The following is a 24331-nucleotide window of genomic DNA, read 5'->3' as shown; positions in this document are numbered from 1 at the left end:
TATGTATTTCCATGTCAACATTGCATTGTCTTAATATTTGTTTAGAATATTAAAATTATAATTACCACATATTATAACATAAGGTGTTGTGACTAATACAAAAAAAGATGATGTACTGTTTAATATATGTTATAAAATCTTATAATAAATATTTTTTGTTTGTTTGTTTTTGAGATGGAGTCTCCCTCTGTCACCCAGGCTGGAGCGCAGTGGCGCCATCTCAGCTTGTTACAACCTCTGCCTCCTGGGTTCAAGTGATTCTCCTGTCTCAGCATTCCGGGTAGCTGGGATTACAGGTGGCTGCTGCCATGCCCAGCTAATTTTTGTATTTTTAGTAGAGACAGAGTTTTGCCATGTTGGCCAGGCTGGTCTCAAACTCCTGACCTCAAGTGATCCACCCGCCTCGGCCTCCCAAAGTGCTGGGATTACAGGCATGAGCCACTGTGCCCAGCCAATAAATATGTTTTGTATGTGAGTGGGCATTACTTTTTTTCAAAGTAACCTTGAATCTTTTTTTCAAAGTAATCTTGAATCTTTTCTTCAAAATAATTCTGCAATATTGGCTATTAGTATTGTAAGTAATAGTAATCTTGGCTATTCTTGTACAGTTTCTCCTCCAGGTGAATTTGAGAATCATTTTGTCAAGTTCTATTTAAGAAAAAAAAAAAGAAGAAAAAAACACCTGTTGGGGTTTTGGTTGGGGTTCCATTTAATATTCTAGATTAATTTATGAAAGAACTGACATATTCGCAATATTGAGTCTCTTCATTTATGAACATGGTTTATCTCTACTCCTGCAGGTCTATATATATATATATATATATATATATATATTTTTTTTTTTTTTTTTTTTTTTTTTTTTGAGAAGGAGTTTCACTCTTGTTTCCCAGGCTGGCGTGCAATGGTGCGATCTTGGCTCACCACAATCTCTGCTTCCTGGTTTCAAGTGATTCTCCTGCCTCAGCCTCCCAAGTAACTGGGATTACAGGTGTGAGCCACCGTGGCCAGCCCCAGGTCTTTTTATATTCTTGAGTAAAGTTTTAGTTTCTTCTGTTATAAGCCTTGCATTATTTATATTAGGTTTATTTCTAGGTCTTCTATTATTTTATCTTATGTGAACAGAATGGTTTTTTCTATCACATTTTCTAATTGGTCATTACTGGTGTGTCTGAAAGCTATTTATTTTTATACATTGATTCCATATCCAGTCACTTTATTAAATTATCTTATGAGTTCTAACATTTTGTTAGTTAATTTTACAGAATTATTTAGATAGGTGACTATATCTGCAAATAATGATAGTTTTTTCTTTTCTAATATTTATATCTCCTAATTATTTTTCTGGTTGCATTGGCTAAGACCCCTAACATAATGTGTTAACATAGTACAGAAAGCTCTTTGTAAAAATACAGATCGCCCAGTCCTATCCCAGTCTGGTGAAATCAGAATCTTTAGCAGGAGAAATCTTGGAATCTGTGTTTTTTCAAATTTCACAAATAAATATCTTACAACCAGCTCTGTACCATCTGTAACCACTGATTTAAACACAAGAATTTGAATAATTAATCACCTAGTTTTATGCATTGACTAGCTTATTATCTCACTTTATTGGACTGCTAACAGACACAGCCAAACAAGTATTTGTGTTCCAGTGAACGCATTCATTCATTCATTCGTTCACTCACTTTATTAAGGACCTGTTATGTGCCAAGCACTATGTAGGTGGTAGAGATACAAAACTTATTGAGGGTTCAAAGGAGGAAATTTGGGAACAAGGTTCTATGTCATGTACTTCCCAGAAATCACCAGTGTCTTACATTGCTTAGCAGGGCCACAACTCGGGTAAGGTGAGTGAGCCACTTGCGTTGGTCACAAATGTAAGGAGTGCTAAAATATCATGATGAGCAAAATATCAAGACATTAAATAAAAACAGCATCCAACAGGGATAGAATGGACTGAGGTGAATAAGGTCTAGTCATGTGTGTGCAGGGTTGGATCCTGTCTCTATTTAAAATTACAAACACACCAGGCATGAATCCCAGCATTTAGGAGGCTGAGATGGGCAGATCATGAGGTCAGGAGTTTGAGACCAGCCTGACCAATATGATGAAACCATGTCGCTACTAAAAATACAAAAATTAGCCGGGCGTGGTGGCGCACACCTGTAATCCCAGCTACTCAGGAGACTGAGGCAGGAGAATTGCTTGAACCCAGGAGACGGAGGCTGCAGTGAGCCGAGATCATGCCACTGCACTCCAGCCTGGGTGACAGAGCAAGACTCCATAAAAAAATTAAAATTAAAATTAAAAAATTAAAATTTAAAAAAACACTTGTTATATATAGATGATTTTGGACTAATTTTGATTTTTTTAGTGTATTAGGATATTCTTCTTCTTGATTACTGAGTTTTTAAGCACCCCTTAAATTTTGCACCCATGACAAGTGTCTCACTCACAAGTGTCCCAGTCCTGCTGCTTGAACTTGGATGAGCATTTTTAGGATGTTACAGACTCTAGGCACTAGACTGGGGGTTGATGTTGCTAATGAATGCACAGGGTATGCTACCAACTCCTGGAATTTCACGGCAGAGAGAAAAGGCAATGTTAAAGGAGAGGGTAAACAGTTGCCTTGTTCTCTTTTGTCCACGTAATACTTGCTTTAAGTCCCCTTCCCTCCTCTCCACTCCCCTCCTCTCCCCTCCCTTCCCTTCCCTTCCCTTCCTTTCCTTTCTTATTTGATTTTATTATTTTATTTTATTTTTGAGATGAAGTCTTGCTCTGTCACCCAGGCTGGAGTGCAGTGGCGTGATCTCGGCTCACTGTGACCTCCACCTCCCAGGTTCAAGCATTTCTCATGCCTCAGCCTCCTGAGTAGCTGGGACCACAGGCGTGCACCATCTTGCCTAATTTTTGTATTCTTAGTAGAGACAGGGTTTTGCCATGTTGGCCAGGCTGGTCTAGAACTCCTGACTTCAGGTGATCCACCCACCTTGGCCTGTAAATGTTCTGGGATTACAGGCATGAGCCACCATGCCCAGGCTCCTTTTCTTTTTTTTTTTAAACAGGACGTTGGTCTGTCACATAGGCTGGAGCGCTGTGGCACCAACATGGCTCACTGCAGCCTCGACCTCCTGGGTTCAAGTGATCCTCCCACCTCAGCCTCCAAAGTATCTGGGACCACAGGTTCATGCCACCATGCCTGGCTAATTTTTCAAAAAATTCTTTGTAGAGGCAAGGACTCACTATGTTGCCCAGGCTGGTCTCAAACTCCTGGGCTCAGGCGATCCTCCTACCTCCGCCTTCCAAAGTTTCTCTGTCTGATTGTTCTAAAGGGAAATGGACTGGGAGGGGTAGAGGGTGGGAGAGGCCATGGTGAACTAGCAGTGCATTGCTGACACACCACCCTCACTACAGGAAATGACTTCAAGGAAGAATCCGCAGCACCGCTCTGCCAAGCCCTGTCGGTAAGAGGCAGGGAGTACAGCCAAGCCACGTGGGTGATGTCCCTGGGAGATCTGGGCAACCTGGGGCTGCTATGGGCACAGTGACCTGAGGCTACTTTCACATGTTAGGGACTGGGGAGTGTTTAGACCTTGCCAACTCCAGCAAAAGCCGCACCAAGTGGTAGAGCTGTTTATATGGCACTAAGTTCTCCCAGCACAGTCCAACAAAAAATGCCTAAGACAATGTCTTCACCTAATTTTTGGTACATCAGAGCCCTGCCATCATACTGCCCTGAGATAAGTAAGATATTTGCAATCAGAAGACAAAAAATCCTTCTCTTTCCCCTGTTTGTTTCTGTAGACCAATTACCGAATTAAGAAGCTGGATCTCAGTCACAACCAATTCTCTGATATAGGAGGGGAGCAACTGGGCCAGATGCTGGGTGAGTCTCCCTGGAGGAAGAGACAGCAAAGGGGAGGGATGGGGAGGATTACTTGGCAGAGCTGAATCTCCCTTTTTAACATTATTTTTAAATGTTGTGATTATAAAAGTGATGTAAACCATGCCCAAAATATATTCAGAATTGGCTGGGTGCAGTGGCTTATGCCTGTAATCCCAGAACTTTGGGAGCCTGAGGCAGGATTGCTCGAGCCCAGGAGTTCAAGACCAGCCTGGGCAACATAGGGAGACCCCTGTCTCTTTAAAATATCAAAAAATTAGCCAGGTATGGTGGTGCACACCTGTAGTCCCAGCTACTTGGAAGGCTGAGGTGGGAGGATCCTTTGAGCCCAGTTAGTCGAGGCTGCAGTGAGCTATAATCATGCCACTCCACTCCAGCCTGGGAAACAGAGACCCTGTCTCAAAAGAAGAAGAAGGAGAGGGAGAGGGAGTCGAAGAAGGAGAGGGAGAGGAAGTGGGAGAGGGAGAGGGAAGGGACAGGGAGAGGAAGTGGGAGGGGGAGAGGGAGGGGGAGAGGGAGAGGGAGGGGGAGAGGGAGGGGAGAGGGAGGGGGAGAGGGAGGGGGAGAGGGAGGGGGAGAGGAAGAAGCAGCAGCAGCAAACACCTGAACATGGGAAGCAAAACTTGATGACGATTAGAAGAACATAGAAACAACTAACAACTGGCTGATCTTAGGAAGGCTAATGACTGTTAAGTATGGCCCAGTAAGCATAAACGGTCCAAAAGCAATTGAAAAGTACCTTTTGGGTACTATGCTTATTACCTGGGTGATGAAATGATCAGTACACCAAACCCCTGAGACATGCAATTTACCTATATAACAAACCAGCACATGTACACCTGAACCTAAAAGTTTTAAAAATCCCCATATTTGACAACAATACATTTGAAACATGCATATCATAAAAAGACACATAACCATGAACAAACTTAAAAGACAAGCAACAGGCTGGACATGGTGGCTCATGCCTGTAATCCCAGCACTTTGGGAGGCCGAGGTGGGTGGATCACAAGGTCAAGATATCAAGACCATCCTGGCCAACATGGTGAAACCCCATCTCCACTAAAAACACAAAATTAGCCGAACGTGGTGGTATGCGCCTGTCGTCCCAGCTACTCGGGAGGTGAGGTAGGAGAATTGCCTGAACCCAACAGGTGGAGGTTGCGGTGAGCTGAGATCGCGCCACTGCACTCCAGCCTGGGCAACAGAAGGAGACTCCGTCTCAAAAACAAAAACAAAAGACAAGCAACAGACAGGGGGTAGACATTTGCAGCATTTATAGAGTACAAAAATTAGTATTCAGAATGTTGATAAAAGATCCTTAGCTCAATTAGACAATGATAAATAGCCTCAATAGAGCAATGGTCAAGGCATATGCATAGCAAAAGAAGAAAGGTGAGTGCCCAAATCTCTTTACTAATTAGAGAAATGAAAGGTTCTCCTTGTCATCTATTAAAGCTGTGAAAGTTTAAAGCCAGTGAATGTCAAAGCCTGCGGACAACCGAGCAAAATAAGAATACTTCCAAGCTGCCGGGCACTTTTGAGAACAACTTGACAATCCTTGGTAAACTTGAAAATGTGTCTATTCTCTGATGCAGAAATTCCCTCCCATCAAGGGGAATTGTCTCAGAGAAGTTCTCACACGTACACAGAGAAATGTGTGAGGAGGTTATTACAGCATCGTCATAAAAGAGAAAAAAAAATAGTAACAACCTAAATAGTCATCCCCAGGCAAATGATTAGAAAAAAGGAAGTTGTCACAGGAGTCTAAGCAAGACAGGAAAATAGCTTGAGCTCAGGGAGGAGGCGGGGATAGAGAAGAGTGAATGAATTCAGAATATATTTTGGGAGTAAAGCCAAAAGGACTTGCTGATGTGAAGAATGGGGGAAAGAGAGAGAGAGATAGACTCAAGGTCATTTTGCTTCAGCTATTGGTTGGATGACAGTGTTGTTTACGTGGATGGAGACAACTCAGGGAGCAACAGAGACAGGAGGGACAGGAGATAGGAGCCCCGTTTTCCATTTTGGCTACGTGATGTTTGCAATGGCCATTTGACACCTACATAGAGAAGTCAGGTAGATGGTGTGCTGTATGAGTTTAGAGCTTGGTGAAGAGATCAGGGCTGAAGATACACATTTGTGGGTCATAGGTATATAGATGTATTTAAAACCATGAGGCAAGATGAGGTCATCTAGGCAGGGAGTATAGACAGAGAGTTGAGTAGGTGGCCATCGAACTGACCTTTGGGTCACTCCAACATTTTTAGGTTTCACAGAGGAGGAAGAGGAGCCTGAGGAGTGGTCAGTCAAATAGGAGGGATACCAGAAAAGTGAGGTGGCAGGAGCCAAGGAAGGGAGAAGTTCAGGAAGAAGGTCGGCAGTTGCGTCAAATGCTGTTGAGAGGTCAAATAAGACAAGGATAAAATAGTGACCATGGCACTTGGCAGCATGGAGAGTTAGTGGCTTTGAAAGTACTATTTTAACTATTCACAGTAACAAAGACATGGAATCAACCTAAATGCCCATCAATGGTAGACTGGATAACAACAACAAAAAAAAAATGTGGTGCATATACACCATGGAATACAATACAGACACACACACAAAAAAACCGAAACAGTGAAATCATGTTCTTGGCAGGAACAGGGATGGAGCTGGAGGCCATTATCCTTAGCAAACTAATGTAGGAACAGAAAACCAAATACCACCTGTTCTCAATTATAAGTGGGAGCTAAATGATGAGAACACACGAACACAGAGAGGGGAACAGACACTGGGGACTAACTGAGGGAGGAGGGAGAGGAACGGGAAAAATAATGACTACTAGGCCTAATACTTGGGTGATGAAATAATCTGTGCAACAAACTCTGTGACACAAGTTTACCTATATAACAAACCTGCACATGTACCCCTGAACTTAAAATTAAAAAAAAAAAGAAGAATTGCTGTTTTAGCAGAGTGGGTGAGTATGGAAACCCAACTGGAGGAGGTTGAGTTGAAAATGGAGGCCTGGCACAGTGGCTCATGCCTGTAATCCCAGTGCTTTGGGAGGCTAAGATGGGAAGCCAGGAGCTCAACACCAGCTTGGGCAACATAGTGAGACCCTCTCTCTACAAAAAATTCAAAAATTAGGCCGGGCACAGTGTCTCACACCTGTAATCCCAGCAGTTTGGGAGGCTGAGGCGGGTGGATCACCTGAGGTCAGGAGTTCAAGACCAGCCTGGCCTTGAGGCAGATGTTGCAGTGAGACGAGATCCTGCTGAAGCCTAGGTGACAGAATGAGACTTCATCTCAAAAAAAAAAAAAAAATCAAAAAATAGCTGGGCATGGTGGCACATGCCTATAGTCCCAGCTACTCGGGAGGCTGAGGTGGGAGAGTTGCTTGAGCCCAGGAGTTAGAGGTTATAGAAAGCTGTGATCATGCCACTGCACTCCAGCCTGAGCAACAGAGTGAGACCCTGTCCTCTAAAAATAAAAAGAAAATAGGATGCAAAGCAAAAAGAACACTATAGGCAACTGCAGAAGTTCTGCTGGGAAAGTTGGAACAGAAAGAGGGGGCAGGAGCCAAGGGAGACACAGAGTCCAAGGAGGGTTCTTAAGGATGGAAAATGCTGAGAGGAAGAAAGAAGAAACTGATGCTACAGAAGAAGAAGGAGGTAATTACAGGAGCAAAGTCCATGAGAAGGCTGCAGGCAATGGAGTCCAGAACAGAAGTGCAGAGCTCGCCGGCCTGAGAGAGCTGGAGGGACAGTTCATTCATGGAAAAACAGACGAGGAAAGGGTGGTGCAGGTGCAGGTAAGTGGATAGATTTCACGGTGGCATTTGAAGCCTGTCATTGCTGCTATTTTCTCAGTGAAGTAGGAGGCAAGATCTTCAGCTGAAAGTTCAGTTCATACCACTAGGGTTGATGGGAGGGCAGGCGTTATAAAATACCATGTAGGAGGGAGAAGCAACATGTAATGGAAGCACCTTTCCATGTGGGGCAGTTTGAGTCTCTGTCTGAAAGCTGAGGTCATAAATTTAACGTGAGACAGACTGTGCTCTCTTTTTTGTTTTGTTTTTGACACAGAGTCTCACTCTGTTGCCCAGGCTGGGTGGAATACAGTGCACGATCTTGGCTCACTGCAGCGTCTGCCTCCCGGGTTCAAGCAATTCTCATGCCTCAACCTCCTGAGTAGCTGGGATTATATGTCCAAGCCATCACGCCCAGCTAATTTTTTTTTTTTTTAAGTTTTATTTTTAGTAGAGATGGGGTTTCATCATGTTGGTCAGGCTGGTCTGGAACTCCTGACCTCGTGATCTGCCCCCGTTGGCCTCCTGAAGTGCTGGGACTACAGGCATGAGCCATCACGCCCAGCTAATTTTTTTGTATTTTTGGTAGAGATGGGTTTTCACCATGTTGGCCAGGCTGGTCTCCAACTCCTGACCTTAAGTGATCCACCCTCCTTGGCCTCCCAAAGTGCTGGGATTATAGATGTGAGCCACTGTGCCCGGCCTGTGCCCTCTTTTAAAATTGTTATAATCGTACTGCAAATGCAGCTTTTAAAAACACTTACTATTGCTGGGCGCAGTAGCTCATGCCTGTAATCCCAACACTTTCGGAGACTGAGGCGGGTGGACCACCTGAGGTCAGGAGTTCAAGACCAGCCTGGCCAATATGGTGAAATCCCGTCTCTACTAAAAATACAAAAAAATTAGCTGGACGTGGTGACTTGGGCATATAATCCCAGCTACTTGGGAGGGTGAGGAAGGAGAATCACTTGAACCTGAGAGGCGGAGGTTGCAGTGAGCAGAGATCGTGCCATTGCACTCCAGCCTGGGCAACAAGAGCGAAATTCTGTCTCAAAAAAAAAAAAAACAAAACACTTATTATTTGAAGTGATTGCTATGTGACAGGCATCATGTTGGGCATTTTACATCGATCCTCATAAAAACTCTATATAGGTTGATATCTCCATTGTACAGATAAGGAAACAGAGGTAAAGGAAGGATAAGTAACCTGCCTGAAATCACACGTGTAGTAAGTGGTGAGATCAGAATTACAATCTAACTTGTGTGGCCATTTGAGTGATGCGGGTGTGCAAGGTGTAGCTTAAATGAGGGAACTGGCAGAGAAGAGGAAATAAGGGTAAGAAGAGAGTGAGGGAGAGAGGGGAGGGGTTAATGAAGGCAGGAGAAAGTTTGTTCCCAAAATTATATAAGGTATTGTGCACTTTTTACTAAAAACTCACACCGAGGGTTGACACAAAGAGAAGCATGATCAGAACATAGTGCACTGTTCATAAAAAATAAGAAATAGGCCAGCTGCAGTGGCTCATGCCTATAATCCCAGCACTTTGGGAGGCCGAGGCGGGTGGATCATCTGAGGTGAGGAGTTCCAGACCAGCCTGGCCAACATGATGAAACCCTGTCTCTACTAAAAATACAAAATATTAGCTGGGCGTGGTGGCGGGTGCCTATAATCCCAGCTACCCGGGAGGCTGAAGCAGGATAATCACTTGTACCCAGGAGGCGGAGGTTGCAGCGAGCCGAGATTGAGCCATTGCACTCCAGCCTGGCAACAAGAGCAAAACTCTGTCTCAAAAAAAAAAAAAAAAAAAGAAAAAGAAAAGAAATAAGACATTATTCCTGGGCCAGAGGCCTAAAGGCAATTCCTCCCATTCAGTAGTGGTTCAAGAGGACTTTAGACTTTCTGTCAATGGCCTCCTTAGCATAACTGTCCTACCCAAATAAAAACAACAATAATAGTGTGTTTAAATAGGATCTTCCAACCCTGTGGAACATGTAAGCAAAATCATCTTCAGGTCAAAACAAAAGTATGATTTCTGTGCAAACCCAGCTTCTCACCAAGCCTGATGCCTCCCCACTTCCAACTCATTGTGCCCCTCAGCCTCTCCTGGAGAGAAATTCTGGAGTCACCACTGCAGCCATGGCCTGCCATGATAAAGACATCACATGACGTAATACGCCAGGTCCATCACAGCCTTCCTGTGTAAATACAGCCACTGAAGATGTTTTCCAGCTGCTTCTGTCTATTTTAATTCTTAGTATTCCACCAGATAAATAATTCTTGCTTTTATTTATTTATTTATTTTTGAGATGCATTCTTGCTCTGTCACCCAGGCTGGAGTGCAATGGCGCCATCTTGGCTCACTGCAACCTCCGCCTCCCAGGTTTGATCAATTCTCCTGCCTCAGCCTCCTGAGCAGCTGGGACTACATGTGTGAGTCACCAAGCCCAGTGAATTTTTGTATTTTTAGTAGAGACAGAGACAGGGTTTCACCATGTTGGCCAGGCTGGTCTCAAACTCCTGACCTCTGGTGATCTACCTGCCTCGGCCTCCCGAAGTGCTGAGATTACAGGTAAGCCACCACGCCCGGCCAAATAATTCTTACTTTTTTTTGAGACAGAGTCTCGCTCCGTCGCCAGGCTGGAATACAGTGGCGCAATCTCGGCTCACTGCAACCTCTGCCTCCCAGGTTCAAGCGATTCTCCTGCCTCGGCCTCTCAAGTAGCTAGGACTAAAGGCACACGCCACCACACCCAGCTAATTTTAGTATTTTTAATAAAGACGCAGTTTCACCATGTTGGCCAGGATGGTCTCGATCTCTTGACCTCGTGATCGGCCCACCTTGGCCTCCCAAAGTGCTGGGATTACAGGCGTGATCCACTGTGCCCGGCTAATTCTTACTTTTATAAATGATGCCATGGTAAACATCTACAAGCACCTTGCTCTTCCCATATTCTGTGCTGTCGTCTTAGGTAGAGTCTCAGAGGTGAGTGACAGAGTATGCACATTTTAATGGGAAAATATTTGTGATCAGATAATATCTGCCAAATAGACTATACCAATTTCCTTCCCACCTAAACTGTGTAAGGAGGATTATTTCACCACATCTTTGCCAGCTTTGGGGATCATCTTACAATTTTGTGTTTAAATGAATAACTGAAAAAATTATTATCTGAGAATTTTACTTTGCATGACCACTGAGTGGTCTTTATCCCCAATGTCGTGGGCATCTGTTAACTCTGAGAATGGGTTCTCTGGGCTGTGGGAGATGCTAAGCCAATTCCCTCCCTGTTTCAGCCATCAATGTGGGGCTCACGTCACTGGATCTGAGCTGGAATAACTTCCATACAAGGGGAGCTGTGGCCTTGTGCAATGGTCTCCGGGTAAGGCACTCTCCAGGAGTGGTGGGTGGAGTCCAGTTGAAGATAGCCAGGGCCTCCCATTCTGCCATCCTAAGCCTCTTCCTCATGGTCACCATCAATGAGGGTGTACTGAGCTCTCATCACACTTGAAAATACTTTTCAAGTTATTGGTCTCCCTCCCACAATTCCTGGATGCACGTTATTCTTTTTTTTTTTTTTTTTTTTGAGATGGAGTCTTACTGTGTGGCCCAGGCTGGAGTGCAGTGGTGCATTCTCCGCTCACTGCAACCACCACCTCCTGGGTTCAAGCGATTCTCCTGCCTCAGCCCCCTGAGTAGCTGAGACTACAGGTGTCCGCCACCATGCCCAGCTAATTTTTGTATTTTTAGTAGAAACGTGGTTTCACCATATTGGCCAGGCCGGTCTCGAACTCCCGACCTTGTGGTCCGCCCGCCTCCCAAAGTGCTGGGATTACAGGTGTGAGCCACCACGCCTGGACTGCACATTATTCTTTAGTATAAATCATATCTGCTGAGGCCAGAGTGGCATCTTTGGATACACTTCAAGAGGGCAGTTTAATTAGTGGGTAGGGAATGACCAGAAGCCAAAGGGAGGGAGTCTCATGAGCACTTGAGACTGAGCCCAGCTGGGAGCTCTGAATGATCTGGCAAATCCATCGGTCCTGGGGACCACTGAGCGCCCAGTCTGGATGCCAACAGCGGGTAGAAGTCAGGGCCCTTGTGGTTGGATGAGTCACGCGCAACCTTGATGCTGGTGCTGTTCTCCCCTCTTCCTGGAGGGTAATGTGACCCTGACAAAGCTGGATCTCTCCATGAATGGCCTTGGGAATGAGGGGGCTGTGGCCCTAGGGGAGGTCCTCCGACTCAACAGCTGCCTGGTCTACCTGGATGTCGGCGGCAATGACATCGGCAATGAAGGGGCCTCCAAAATCAGCAAAGGACTGGAATCCAATGAAAGCCTCAGAGTTCTGAAGGTAGTCTTCAGCTGGAAAGGGGCTGTTTTGTGTGTGTGTGTGTGTGTGTGTGTGTGTGTGTGTGTGTGTGTGTGTGTGTGTTGGGGTGAGTTGGGGGCTGCATAATACTGGAGAGAATAATTGGGAACATCTGTACTTCATATATGCATGTATTTTTTTTTTACCACCTCTTGGCTGTAAATGCAGTGACCATGCTCTACTATGTGCTCCCTGGTGCACTACAGATCTTCCTAACAGGGCTTCCTTCCTCCCATCTGGGTCTCCTTCAGGATCTCCACACTGCCACCAGAGTGTGCTTTTTTCTTCTTTTGAGACAGGGTCTGGCTCTGTCCCCCAGGCTGGAGTGCAGTGGTGCAATCTCAGCTCACCGCAACCTCCGCCTCCCAGGTTCAAACCGTCCTCCCACCTCAGTCTCCTAAAGTGCTGGGATTACAGGCATGAGCCACTGTGCCTAGCCCTCAGAATGTGCTTTTTAAACACAAATCTGACGTCCATTCCCCTTCCTTCAGCCCCTCAGTCTCCTGTCTTTCAGCTTAGACCCCCGCATGGCTTCCTGTTGCTCAGATCCCGTTCGCTGAGCCCCAAGTGCCCCTCCAGCTTCAGTCCACCCGGTGCTCTCCCTTGCTCTGCACCCAAGACCCCCTGGTCTTCTCTCCGCTCCTTTCCTCCTACCACAGAGGCTTGGCTGCTCCCCCTCCACTTGCTTGCTGCTGGGATCCTCCGTCTAGGGGACCTGCTCCCAGAGCTCTGCTCCCTACTTCCCATAGAACTTGCTGCCCTTTCTAATTCCATGTACATAAGGGCTCTTTGCTCACCTGTCATCCCCTCAAATGTGAAAGCTTCATCAAAACGAAGACTGTGTTTGGGCCAGGTACGGTGGCTCATGCCTGTAATCCCAGCCCTTTGGGAGGCCAAAGTGGGTGGATCACTTGAGGTCAGGAGTTCAAGACCAGTGTGGCCAACATGGTGAAACCTTGTCTCTAATAAAAATACAAGGCCGGGCGCGGTGGCTCAAGCCTGTAATCCTAGCACTTTGGGAGGCCAAGATGGGCAGATCACGAGGTCAGGAGATCCAGACCATCCTGGCTAACACAGTGAAACTCCGTCTCTACTAAAAAAATACAAAAAACTAGCCAGGCGAGGTGGCGGGCGCCTATAGTCCTAGCTATTCGGGAGGCTGAGGCAGGAGAATGGAGTGAACCTGGGAGGCGGAGCTTGCAGTGAGTTGAGATCCAGCCACTGCACTCCAGCCTGGGTGACAGAGTGAGACTCCATTTCAAAAAAAAAAAAAAAAAATACAAAATTAGCCAGGCATGGTTGTGCATGCTTGTAATCCCAGCTACTTGGGAGGCTGAGGCAGGAGAATCACTGAACCCAGGAGATGGAGGTTGCGGTGAGCCGAGACCATGCCACTGCACTCCAGCCTGGGTGACAGAGCGAGACTCTGTCTCAAAAATGATCGAAGACTGTTTGGTTTTCCCATCATTAAACTCCTTATACCTAGTCCCTCATACCTAGCATAGTGTTGGGCACATAGTAGAAGCCCAGTGAATATTCATCAAATGAATGAATTAATGAATACATATTTCATTTTAAATTAATTTACTTGTAGATGCTAATTTATAATATAGATGCTATTGAGTGGTTGGAAAATAAATGAAAGGTGAGGGCTTCTATTAATCATCTCCCTTTCTGCGGCTCCTGCCAAGAGCCAGCTCTCATTACTCATAGCCTCACCTGGTAATGTGGGCTCTGTTAGCCCCACTTGTCAGATGAGAAAACTGAGGTTGTGTGACTTGCTTATGCCACACAAGTAGCAGGAGGCAGAGGGAAGCCTGCTCTACCTGGTTTTCCATGGCAACTCCAACTCCTCAATATGTGAGGGTGACTGGGGAGACCACAGATGTGAGGGTCCTAAAGAAAAAAAAACAGTAAGGAAACGGTGAGGAAGGGGATGCCATCTGAGAGGACAACCATGAGGAGCTGCTAAGAGGACAGGAGGAAGCCAGATTCTGACAGGCAGGGGCACAGTGACTACAGACCAAACAGATTGGCCATCTAGTGACCAGGAGATCTGGGAGTCCCAGCTGGGGTGGAGCGGGGCCAGGTGTAACTCAGACAGAGACTGACCCAGGCTGTGGGTGGCTCAGTCCCATTGGCTGAGGAAGCCAGAGACAGTCTGAGAAACTGAATTTTAAAAGACTAAGCAGTTGCCTCAGCAAAATGGCAATAGGGGTCTTTGCTGTTTTGTGGGTATACATGGTTTAAACCATTTTTTGCCGCTTTTCTCATTTTTCCACAATGACCATACGTAATGAACACATTTCAATTTTCTAAAATGTTTTAGAAGTAAAAGAGAAAAGTTTAAGACAAAACTCTTAGTTTGGCCACCATGGAAACCACATCAACTTTGCCACAGGAATTATCTCTGGGTCTCCACATCCAGCCCTGGTGCCCATTTCCCCTAAACTTGAAAAAATAAGGAATTCCCATTAGGAAGTGAGTCCAGCAAAGGATTCTAGATGCTGAGCTCCACGAGGCCTGGGCCCCAGTCTGCATTTTCTTACGGGAGTATATCAGAGCCTGGGACACAGCTGACATATACTAGGTGCTCAGTAAGAGTTTTGGCTGCCTCATCATGAAGCCACTTAGCTGAAAGCCTTCAATAATAAGAACTATTGTTCATTGACGGCATACTGCTTACCAGGCACTCATTTTAATGCTTTGCCTGAATTGGTATGGTAAGTCCTCAGAGCAGCCATAGGTGATAAGTACAAAGCGATCAGGGAATTAATGAAATGCCAGGCAGCTGGTAAGCAAAGCCACCAGGCTCCAGAGTCCCTTCCGTTAACTTCTATCCATGCTTCAGCAGCTCCTAGCACCACTGGGATAATGTCCTTGTTCCTTCTCCAAGCCTATAAGGTTCTCCATGATGTGGTCCATCCCAGCTCTGCGGCCTCATTCTCTCTGCTTCTGCTCACAAACATCTTATGCCGTTTCACACCCCTATGCCTTTGCACTTGCCTACTCCTTTTTCTTTTTTGGTGAATCTTGTTTCCTCCTCTGGTTTTGCCCCCCTTCCTCAGACCTCACTAATCCTCATTAGTCCTGCAAGGCTTAGCTCCATGGTTCCCTCCCCTATGCTGCATGCTCATTTCCTTGCTCCTGCAGTACCCAGGTGTACCTCTGTCACTGCTGTCATAACACTTCTGATGCTATTGGCTTGTTTGCCTTTCTCCCCCAGTTACAGTGTTAAGCTACCCAAGGGCAGAAACCTTGCCATGTCTGCCTATGTGTCCCTCAGTGCTTAGTCCAATAGCTGGCATATGGCAAGTCTCTAATTAATATGTGCTGAGTGGGTGGATGGATGGATGGATGGATGAGCAGTGAGATGAAGAGATGACTGGCTGGATAGATGGATGGATGGATGACAGGTGGATGGATGAGTAGATGCACAGGGAGATGAATGGATGGATGGATAAATAGATGGTTGGATAGATAGATGGTTGGATAAATGAGCAGTTGGATGGATAGATCTGTGGGTGGATGGATGGATGGATGAGCAGTGAGTTGGATAAGTGAGTGGATGGATGGATGGATGGATGGATGGATGAGAGGTGGATGGATGAGAAGATGAACAGGTGAATGAATAGATAGATGGTTGGGTGGATGAGCAGTGAGATGGACAGATGAGTGGGTGGGTGGATGGATGCATGGAGGGGAGAGCAGTGAGATGGATAAGTTGGTGGTTGGATGAATGGATGGATGGATGGACGGATGGATGAGCAGTGAGATGGATGAGTAAATAAGTGGATGAATGGATAGATAGATGGTTGGATGGATGAGCAGTAAGATGGACAGATGGTGGGTGGGTGGGTGGATGGATGGATGGATGGATGGATGGATCAGCAGTGAAATAGGCAGACAGATGGATAAACAAACAGACGGACAAGTAGATAATTACTTACAGAGAAGTCTGGGTATGAGACAGATGTTGTGATTTGATGAGATGTAGCAACTGTGCTCTGGGCCAGCCTCATCCTCCCATCTCAGCCTCCTCTTGTCTTGATTCTCCCTCTATAGCTTTTCCTGAATCCCATAAGTATGGATGGGGCTATTTTACTTATCCTGGCTATCAAGAGGAACCCCAAATCCAGGATGGAAGAGCTTGATATTTCCGTAAGTGATCAAATGGTAGTTGCTTGTGTCTGGGCACAAGCTAGTGACCCCGTCCACTCTATACTCTGTGTTGGCCGGAGCCAACAACTCTATCCCTCACAGGCCCTCACACAAGTACTCCATGAAAGGGTCACTTCTTTTGTTACAACTCTACCCTCTCCAGGGATCCTTTTAGGAAGCGTAGCTATTTAGTCAGTAACATCATAGTGAGAAATAATTTACCAGATGCTAGAAACTAGGGCTATGAAAACCTGAGAGTAGAGATAAGGAAATGCCAAAAAGAAAGGCAGGAGGACTCCAAAACAGAATTCTTTAACATCAGCTTTTCTGATGGAGTGGCCCTGGGTCCCAGAATGTTTCCAGAATCACAAAATTTGTAGAATCTGGGTATTAAAACACATACTTTATTTTCATTTCATGAGTTGGCCTGTTAGACACAGAGCAGTATTTTTGGGTGAAAATCTCTTGATAAAGGAGGAAAGCCCCAGGAGGTGACTTCAGATCCTGCTGGGAACTCTTGCCTGAATCAGCATACGGGTGGCATGTGATAATAGCCTATACTTGTCTACCATTTTATACTCTGTGTTTCCCTAAGTGATTTTGTATATGCCAGCTCATTTTTATCCTACTCTAGAAGGTAGATAGAATACTGTATTAATTTCCTAAGGCTGCTGTGAAGTACCACACACTGGGTGGCTTAAACAGCAGACATGTATTGTCTCACAGTTCTAGAGGCTGGAAGTCCAAGAGAAAGGTGTCAGCAGGCCTGATTCCTTCTTAGGGCTGTGAGGGAGAATCTGTTCCCGACCTCTCCCCTGGCTTCTGGTGGTTCCTGTCATGCTTTGGTGTTCCTCAGCTTGTAGAAGCATCACTCCCATCTCTACCTTCTGCTTCACATGGCATTCTCCCTGTCTCTGTATCCAAATGTCCCCTTTATATAAGGACCGAGTCGTATTAGATTAGCACCCACTCTAATTACCTCATTTTAACTTGACCATCTGCAAAGACCCTATTTCCAAACAAATTCACATCCATGGGTCCTGGGGGTTAGAAATCCAACATCTTTTTCTGGGAGGGGGCAAAATTCAACCCACAACAAGTACTTTTTCTCATTTTCCCGTTCTACATATAAGGAAACTGAAACAGAGAGTCTCACTCTGTTGCCCAGGCTGGAGTGTAAAGACGCAATCTTGGCTCACCTCTGCCTCCTGGGTTCAAGCAATTCTGTGCCTCAGCCTCCAGAGTATCTGGGACTACAGGCGTGTGCCAACATGCCAGGCTAACTTTTTGTATTTTTAGTAGAGATGGGGTTTCACCATGTTGGCCAGGCTGGTCTCAAACTCCCGACCTCAAGTGATCCACCCACCGCAGCCTCCCAAAGTGCTGGGATTAGAGGTGTGAGCCACTGCACTCAGCCTCCAGTGATGGCATTTTGAATATTTAAACCCAAGCTCCTTAGAACTGAATAATTAATACAATGTGGGTTTTTACTTGCCACAGATTTTGAGACATTGTCAAACATAGTCGCTTTTCTTTCCCTTTGTTCTCTCACCCGTCCTCCCTGCCCCAGGCCATTCTTGTGCTTCCTGGGTCTTCCTCCCTTTCCCCATCCTCATGCTCTGGTTCTGAATCTGCAGGCCAGGATGCTGCCTTCGCCCCCGAGTCTCCACTGCAGATTCAGATTTTGTTGGGATCTGTATTTTCCTCTCCCAGGCAATACAGGTTGGAAGGTGTGAACCCAGGCACTGCCTTAGTGTGTTTGAGAGAACATTAGAAATGGTGCTGTTAGGCCAGGTGTGGTGGCTCACGCCTGTAATCCCAGCACTTTGGGAGGCCGAGGTGGGTGGATCACCTGAGGTCAGGAGTTCGAGACCAGCCTGACCAACATGAAGAAACCCCATCTCTACTAAAAATACAAAATTAGCTGGGCGTGGTGGCGCATACCTGTAATCACAGCTACTCGGGAGGCTGAAGCAGGAGAATCACTTGAACCTGGGAGGCGGAGGTTGTGATAAGCCAAGATCGCGCCATTGCACTCCAGCCTGGCAACAAGAGTAAAACTCTGTCTCAAAAAAAAGAAAAGAAAAAGAAATAGTGCTGTTTAGGCCCTAGATGGCCCATAAACCTGTATACTGTGACCACATTCGCACTTAACAAACCTACCAGAACAAATAGGTCTGAATTAGCCTTCTTTTTTTTTTTTTTTTTTTTTTGAGATGAAGTCTCACTCTGTCATCCAGGTTGGAGTGCAGTGGCACAATCTCAGCCCACTGCTACCCCTGCCTCCTGTGTTCAAGTGATTCTCCTGCCTCAGCCTCCTGAGTAGCTGGGATTATAGGCACCCACCACACCTGGCTAATTTTGTTGTATCTTTAGTAGAGACGGCGTTTCACCATGTTGGCCAGGCTGCTCTTGAATTTCTGACTCAAGTGATCCACCCACCTCAGCCTCCCGAAGTGCTGGGATTACAGACTTGAGACATCATGCCCAGCCTGAATTAGCCTTCTCCTTCCCCTTTGTCAACAATGCCGCCATAACTTTGAACAGTATGGAAATTCCTCTTTTGTAGATGCTCCTAGAACTTTCTCTAGAATCTCTACAAAGCCTACTGCCCTTAAGCAGGGGCTTAATTCTTTGGAAGGGCGAAATGTACTCCAAGCCACATCTGAGGAATGAAGCAGGTTGACCAAACTGGTGGAGCCCAGGTTTGATCAAACACTATTTCACAGGACGCATTTTCTCCCGTGTCCTACAAACCAGCTCTGAGGGCAGTTCCAGAAGGGGAGGTTTCCAGTTCGTCCCTGGTCACTCACTGGAATCAGGGATCCTCTTCCAGGGCACTTTCTCTGACAAACAACACTCACGCAGACATGGACATTTCAGGGCTTTAAGAACCGTCTTGCCACTCCATAGCCATATCTCATCTGTCAGATGCAGATGCTATCTGAGAGCAGAGCTGAGCTGGCAGCAGGTGACAAGCCACCAGCACTCAACAAAAACATCCCATCAAAATTACACAGGAAACTTACAAGTCGATTTCCAAGCTCTAAAATACCCGTACTATCCCAGTCCAGGAGCAGCACTGAGAAAAAACTAGAAGAGACAAAACTTCCTGACTTTGGCTCGGGTGGAAGGGGTGGGGTGCACTGGTTGGGCAGTCATGATGGCAGTGCCCTCATCATCATGGGTCCCCTCTCTCCCTGCCACAGAACGTGCTGGTGTCCGAGCAGTTCATGAAAACGTTGGACGGAGTGTATGCCGTTCACCCGCAGCTGGATGTGGTGTTCAAGGCAGTACAAGGCCTCTCTGCCAAGAAAACCATCTTTTTGTTGACAAACCCCATGAAACTGATCCAGGTGAGCTCCTGCCTTCCTCTCAGGGCCTCCAGGGAGCCCTGGGGAAAGCTGGCTAATGGCTCCAAATCAGTTTCCAGACTTTCCCTCCGCCCCAGTGTCTGTACAGCCTTCTGTGATAAGGAATATCTCAGTCCCTTGGACTGCAGATATGGAATGAATATTCTCTGTGGCTACTGGATCCCTCAGCAGTGCTTCCTGATCCCCAGAGGAAAGGAAGAGCTGAGATCTAGCTGAAGGGGACAGGTGGACAGGATGGATTCTCCCACCCGAGCTCCTCCACCTGCTAGCGTATGACCAAGGGCAAGTTACTAAAGCTCTCTGGGTCACAGTCTCTTCACCTGCAGAATGGACACAACAGTAGCCACCCAGTAGGATTGCTTGGAAAATCAAATTATGTAAAATGCATGAAGTGCTTAGAAGGTTGCCTGGTATAGAACAAGCACCCGCTTATTATAGACACAGTTTCTTTCCAACTGCTGGTAAGGAGGTCAAGACATCCCTGTGGTCAGGATGGCTATCTGGCAGCTTCAGCCAAAGAGAGACGCTTCAGTCCTTTGTTTCTAATGGTAACTTGCCCCCAACTCATCTTTTCTTAGATTAGCTCTGGCAATCACAGGAGGCAGATGTAACAGTGGAAATACAAAATCAGAGAATATTAGCACCTAAAGGGATGTTATTGCTCCTCCAGTCCCATCGTCTCGCAGACCAGTGCCCAGACCCTGCTCTGGTGTTTCCACGGCAGGCCTCTTACCCTGCGGTGGGGGCGAGGAGCCTGCTGCTGGCCGCAGAGCGGTTACTGTCTGGGGAGCAGGCATGGGCATGGCGCTCTGCCAATGCACATTCTGCAGGGTGTGTCCCTGGGCTGCTTCCTGCCCCTGATGGGTCTGCTCTGTGCCTCAGTTTCCAGAACTAAATAAAATAGCTCCCACATGAAAATTGCTATGTGAAAAATTCTAGAAGGCAAAGTGGTGTCAAGTATTTGTACGAGTAAGATGACTTCAGATGGAACCAAGGGCAAACCTATTTTGCAAGGGGAGCAGGGTGGTCCAGTGAACAGGAATGGAGCTGTCTGATGCAAAGTGGAGGCCCCGCCTCCTGGTTCAAAGACGCACACAAAAAGAATCTTGGAGACCAAACAAGACACGCAGAGTCAAACATAGCCCTTCCCCTCAGGGGACCGACAATCTGGTTGGAAAGATGGGATGGATACAGTGATGACCCACAGATCATAGAAAGTTTCATATGGCCAGGTGCGGTGGCTCCTGCCTGTCATCCCAGCACTTTGGGAGGCAGAAGCAGGTGGATCACTTGAGGTCAGGAGTTTAAGACCAGCCTGGCCAACATGGCAAAACCCCCTCTCTACTAAAAATACAAAAATTAGCCAGGCGTGGTAGCAAGTGCCTATAATCCCAGCTACTTGGGAAGCTGAGGCACAAGAATCGCTTGAACCTGGGAGGTGGAGGCTGCAGTGAGCTGAGATTATGCCACTGCACTCCAGCCTGGGAGGCAGAGCGAGACTCTGTCTCAAAAAAAAAAAAAAAAAAAAAAAAAAAAGGTGTCATATGATAATTAAAAAGTGACAGAAGCAGAAAATGTAGTCAAAATCCAAATAAGAGATCAATGTAGGATTGGGCAACCAGAAAAGGATGATTTCCTGGAAGAGATGGGATCGGGTAAGGGCCCTGAAGAATGTCAAAGACTGAGGTGAGCCACAGGGGGTGGGAGGGTGTTCCGGCAAGAGGCTCCCACCAGCAAAGGTGCCGAGGTGGAACCGCACGCAGCATGTTCAGGGGACACTAACACATGACTACAGGTTCATAGAGGAGCCCAAGAGGCAAAGTTGGCAAGGGAGCCTGGGCTGCAAGTGGCAGCCCTCAGATTTTAGGCTCCGAGTTTGGCTTTGATTCCATCGGGAACAGGGGGCCGGTGAGAGCTGTTGGGCAGTGGATGTGATGCAAATCCAGCAGGACTGAGGGGTTCTGGCAATGGGGAGTGAATTGAAGAGGGTTAAAAAAAAAAAAAAAGTAGGAAACCATATGAGCACACTATTGTAGCATTCTAGATGTGGAATGACAGCTTGGCTGAGAATAACAATGGAATTGAAGGGCAGATGTAAGAGCTATCATTATGGAAACATCTCCAGGACTTGGCGAATGGTTGGGTATGTGGGGTTGTGTATTGCATGCATGTGAGTGTGTGTGTGTGTGTTGGGATAGGAAGGCCTGTGATGATAAGAGAAACCCAAAGGTAACCCAAGATTTCAAGCCCAAGGGACTGAAGGAAAGATTGCCAGAGGCAGGGAAGTGCAGATGGGGGAAGTGCCTGCCACCTGGCCCTTCCTGTCTCTCCACGTTCCAGCCCCACTGGAGTGCTTCCGGATCCTCTCTGCATCAGCCCTCCCTTCACTGCAGGCCTGTGTACGGGCAGGGCAGGTCCTTCCACCTGGAACACTTTTCTTCTTGCCCTCTTTGTCTCGCTCATTCCTACCCATTCTCAGGTCTCTGCACAATGTCACTTCCTAGGGAAACGCTTCTTGGATTCCCTGGTCAAGGGCGAACGCCCTTTGTGTTCCTGAAGCCCTCGGCTTCACCCTTTCATTGCAATCCTGTGAACTCCTCCAGGGCAGGGCTGTGTGGGGTCTTAGTAGTAGCACCTACCAAAGTAGCTGGGCAAGGTTCTTAGTTGCTGGCCACAGAATTTACTCCAACTAGGTTAAGCACACAGGGGTTTATTACAGGAGAGAGACCATAGAAATGTCAGGAGGGCTGAACAAACAGACCCTTGTTAGATTCCAGAAATGGCTCTCAAAGCACCCCAACTGGGTTGCCAAGAGGGTTGCTCCTTCTGCTATAATCAAGAAGCTGCACGACCGCAGAATGCCCTGCCCAGTCAGGAAGCAACCACAGCCGCTGCCCACCACCTGCCTCTCTCAAATCAGACACAAGCCTCACACTTACATCTCAGGCAGGTGCTTGGCACAGGCCATCCATTCTGACCCCCAGCTGCAAGGGGGCTTGGGGAATGTCGCTTTCAGCTTTCCAGCCTCTGCATGGATGAGAAGCCTGCTGTGAAGAAACAGCAGTGGGTGCCGCGGGCTCACCCACGGCCTCTGCCACAGCGCTCAGCAGCAGTGCGCAGATTCAGGGCATGAGGGGCACTTCGGATGTGTTGACTGAAGTGCCGGTGGGGTGTCTGCAGCCGTGGAGGATGGAAAACTGGAAATGTAGTGTCGGGAGGCACTCGGGAAGGGTGGGAGGCCGTGCACTTGGGAAGGGGAAGTGTGGGGAACAAAGAGCAAGGGCCCCAGGGCTGAGCCCTGAGGAAATGCTTCGTGAGCCGGATGTTGCCAGAAATAGCTATCCATACAGCAGGACCCTGTCCGAGTTTCTGAGAGTGAGGGGAAAGGAGGGGTGGCCGGGGGGAAGCAGGGGTCACAGTGGGGAAGAGAAAAAAAATGCTTAAAAAGGATCTAAAAGAATATTGTAATATTGTAAGACTGGGTGCGGTAGCTCATGCCTGTAATCCCAGCACTTTGGGAGGCCGGGGTGGGAGGATCACTTGAGGTCAGAAGTTCAAGACCAGCCTGACCAACATGGTGAAACCCCATCTCTAGTAAAAATATAAAAATAGGCTGTGCATGGTGGTGCATGCCTGTAATCCCAGCTACTCGAGAGGCTGAGGCAGGAGAATTGCTTGAATCTGGGAGGCTGAGAAGCGGAGGTTGCAGTGAGCCAAGATTGTGCCACTGCACTCCAGCCTGTGTGACAGAGTGAGACTCTGTTTCAAAAAATTTTAAAAAAAGGAAAATATTATAATGTCATTGAAAAGGTGTTCACATGTGAACAGCGGGTTCTGTAAAACAGTAGGTTTAGTAGAAAGATGAGCGATTAGATAGATCGATAGATAGATAGATAGATAGATATAGATGATAATGATATACAGATAGATAGAAGTTAGACAGATTGATGTCAGATAGATAGCTAAAAAGATAAAAGGATCCACACCAGGATATTACCTGCGTGTGGTGGTATTAGATTTGTGGGTGATATTTAAAATTTTCTTCTGCTAATCTAAAATTGCCTTGCAATGTGAGTAATAATACACTTGACCCTTGAACAACACGGGTTTAAACTGTGCCATTTCATCGACTTTTACATATTTGGATTTTTTTTCAATAAATACAGTCAGTCCTTCGTACCCGTGGGTTCTGCATATGCAAATATGGATCCAAAGTACAGCATCTGAGGAATGAGAAACCCACGGAGATGGAGGACTGCCTTTTCATATTGGTGGATTTTGGTATCTGAGGTGGTCCTGGAACCTATCCCTTGCAGATATCAAGGGATGACTATATTTTTTAAATGAAAAAAATGAAATATCCTTTTAAAAATACTCTAACAAAGTGTTTCCATGTGAGCATTGACGTGAAACTGTGAGAATCCTAGGAATTCATAGAGCCAAACCATCACATTATACAGTTGCGGTTTAACCTTTTGATTTCTGAACATCCGCCCACCATCCACAGCACACCGTCCATACCAGTGTTAACAGATCACATATGTAGATAATGGTCATGCCCCATCCCGTTGGCACTGCGATGCCTGAACAGCCTTGACTTCAGTCCTTCCACCTTTGGAACGGAGGGAGCGTCTGTGCCATGCCAAGGGGTTCCTGGAAGCCTGGCGAGCACACAGGAACCATCCCGGCATGCACCCTTGCCAGGCCTGGTGGGTCTGCACTCGGCT

General features: G+C 46.7%; 1 protein-coding gene and 1 long non-coding RNA gene across 10 annotated transcripts in view; one reads left to right on the top strand and one right to left on the bottom strand.

Moving 5' to 3' along the window:
• LOC139364237 (uncharacterized) overlaps positions 1 to 24331 on the bottom strand; it is a 243051-nt gene that overhangs the window by 2707 nt on the left and 216013 nt on the right. Inside the window, exon 6 of one of the 2 annotated variants that reach the window (XR_011625690.1) lies at positions 18175 to 18292. The exons of the other annotated variant lie outside the window; for it this stretch is intronic. This is a non-coding gene — a long non-coding RNA (uncharacterized lncRNA). The remainder of the gene's footprint in view (positions 1 to 18174; positions 18293 to 24331) is intronic. 2 annotated transcript variants of the gene reach the window in all.
• The window catches only part of LOC105495862 (leucine rich repeat containing 74A), a 42743-nt gene that overhangs the window by 14313 nt on the left and 4099 nt on the right, over positions 1 to 24331 (top strand). For 5 of the 8 annotated variants that reach the window (XM_011765742.2, XM_011765745.2, XM_071099814.1 and 2 more), the window contains exons 6-11: positions 3415 to 3464; positions 3805 to 3886; positions 10993 to 11078; positions 11857 to 12051; positions 16135 to 16230; positions 19440 to 19586. In XM_011765742.2, the coding sequence (XP_011764044.1) occupies positions 3415 to 3464; positions 3805 to 3886; positions 10993 to 11078; positions 11857 to 12051; positions 16135 to 16230; positions 19440 to 19586 (656 nt within the window). Of the gene's footprint in view, positions 1 to 3414; positions 3465 to 3804; positions 3887 to 10992; positions 11079 to 11856; positions 12052 to 16134; positions 16231 to 19439; positions 19587 to 20182; positions 20847 to 24331 lie in introns of those variants that run through there. The other 3 variants (XM_071099813.1, XM_024797301.2, XM_071099815.1) reach the window with 2 other exon arrangements.

This window comes from Macaca nemestrina, chromosome 7, assembly GCF_043159975.1.
Source record: "Macaca nemestrina isolate mMacNem1 chromosome 7, mMacNem.hap1, whole genome shotgun sequence".
NCBI classification, from domain to species: Eukaryota; Metazoa; Chordata; class Mammalia; order Primates; family Cercopithecidae; genus Macaca; species Macaca nemestrina.
The sequence above is the reverse complement of the archived record's forward strand: the minus strand, read 5'-3'. Positions and strand labels throughout refer to the sequence as shown.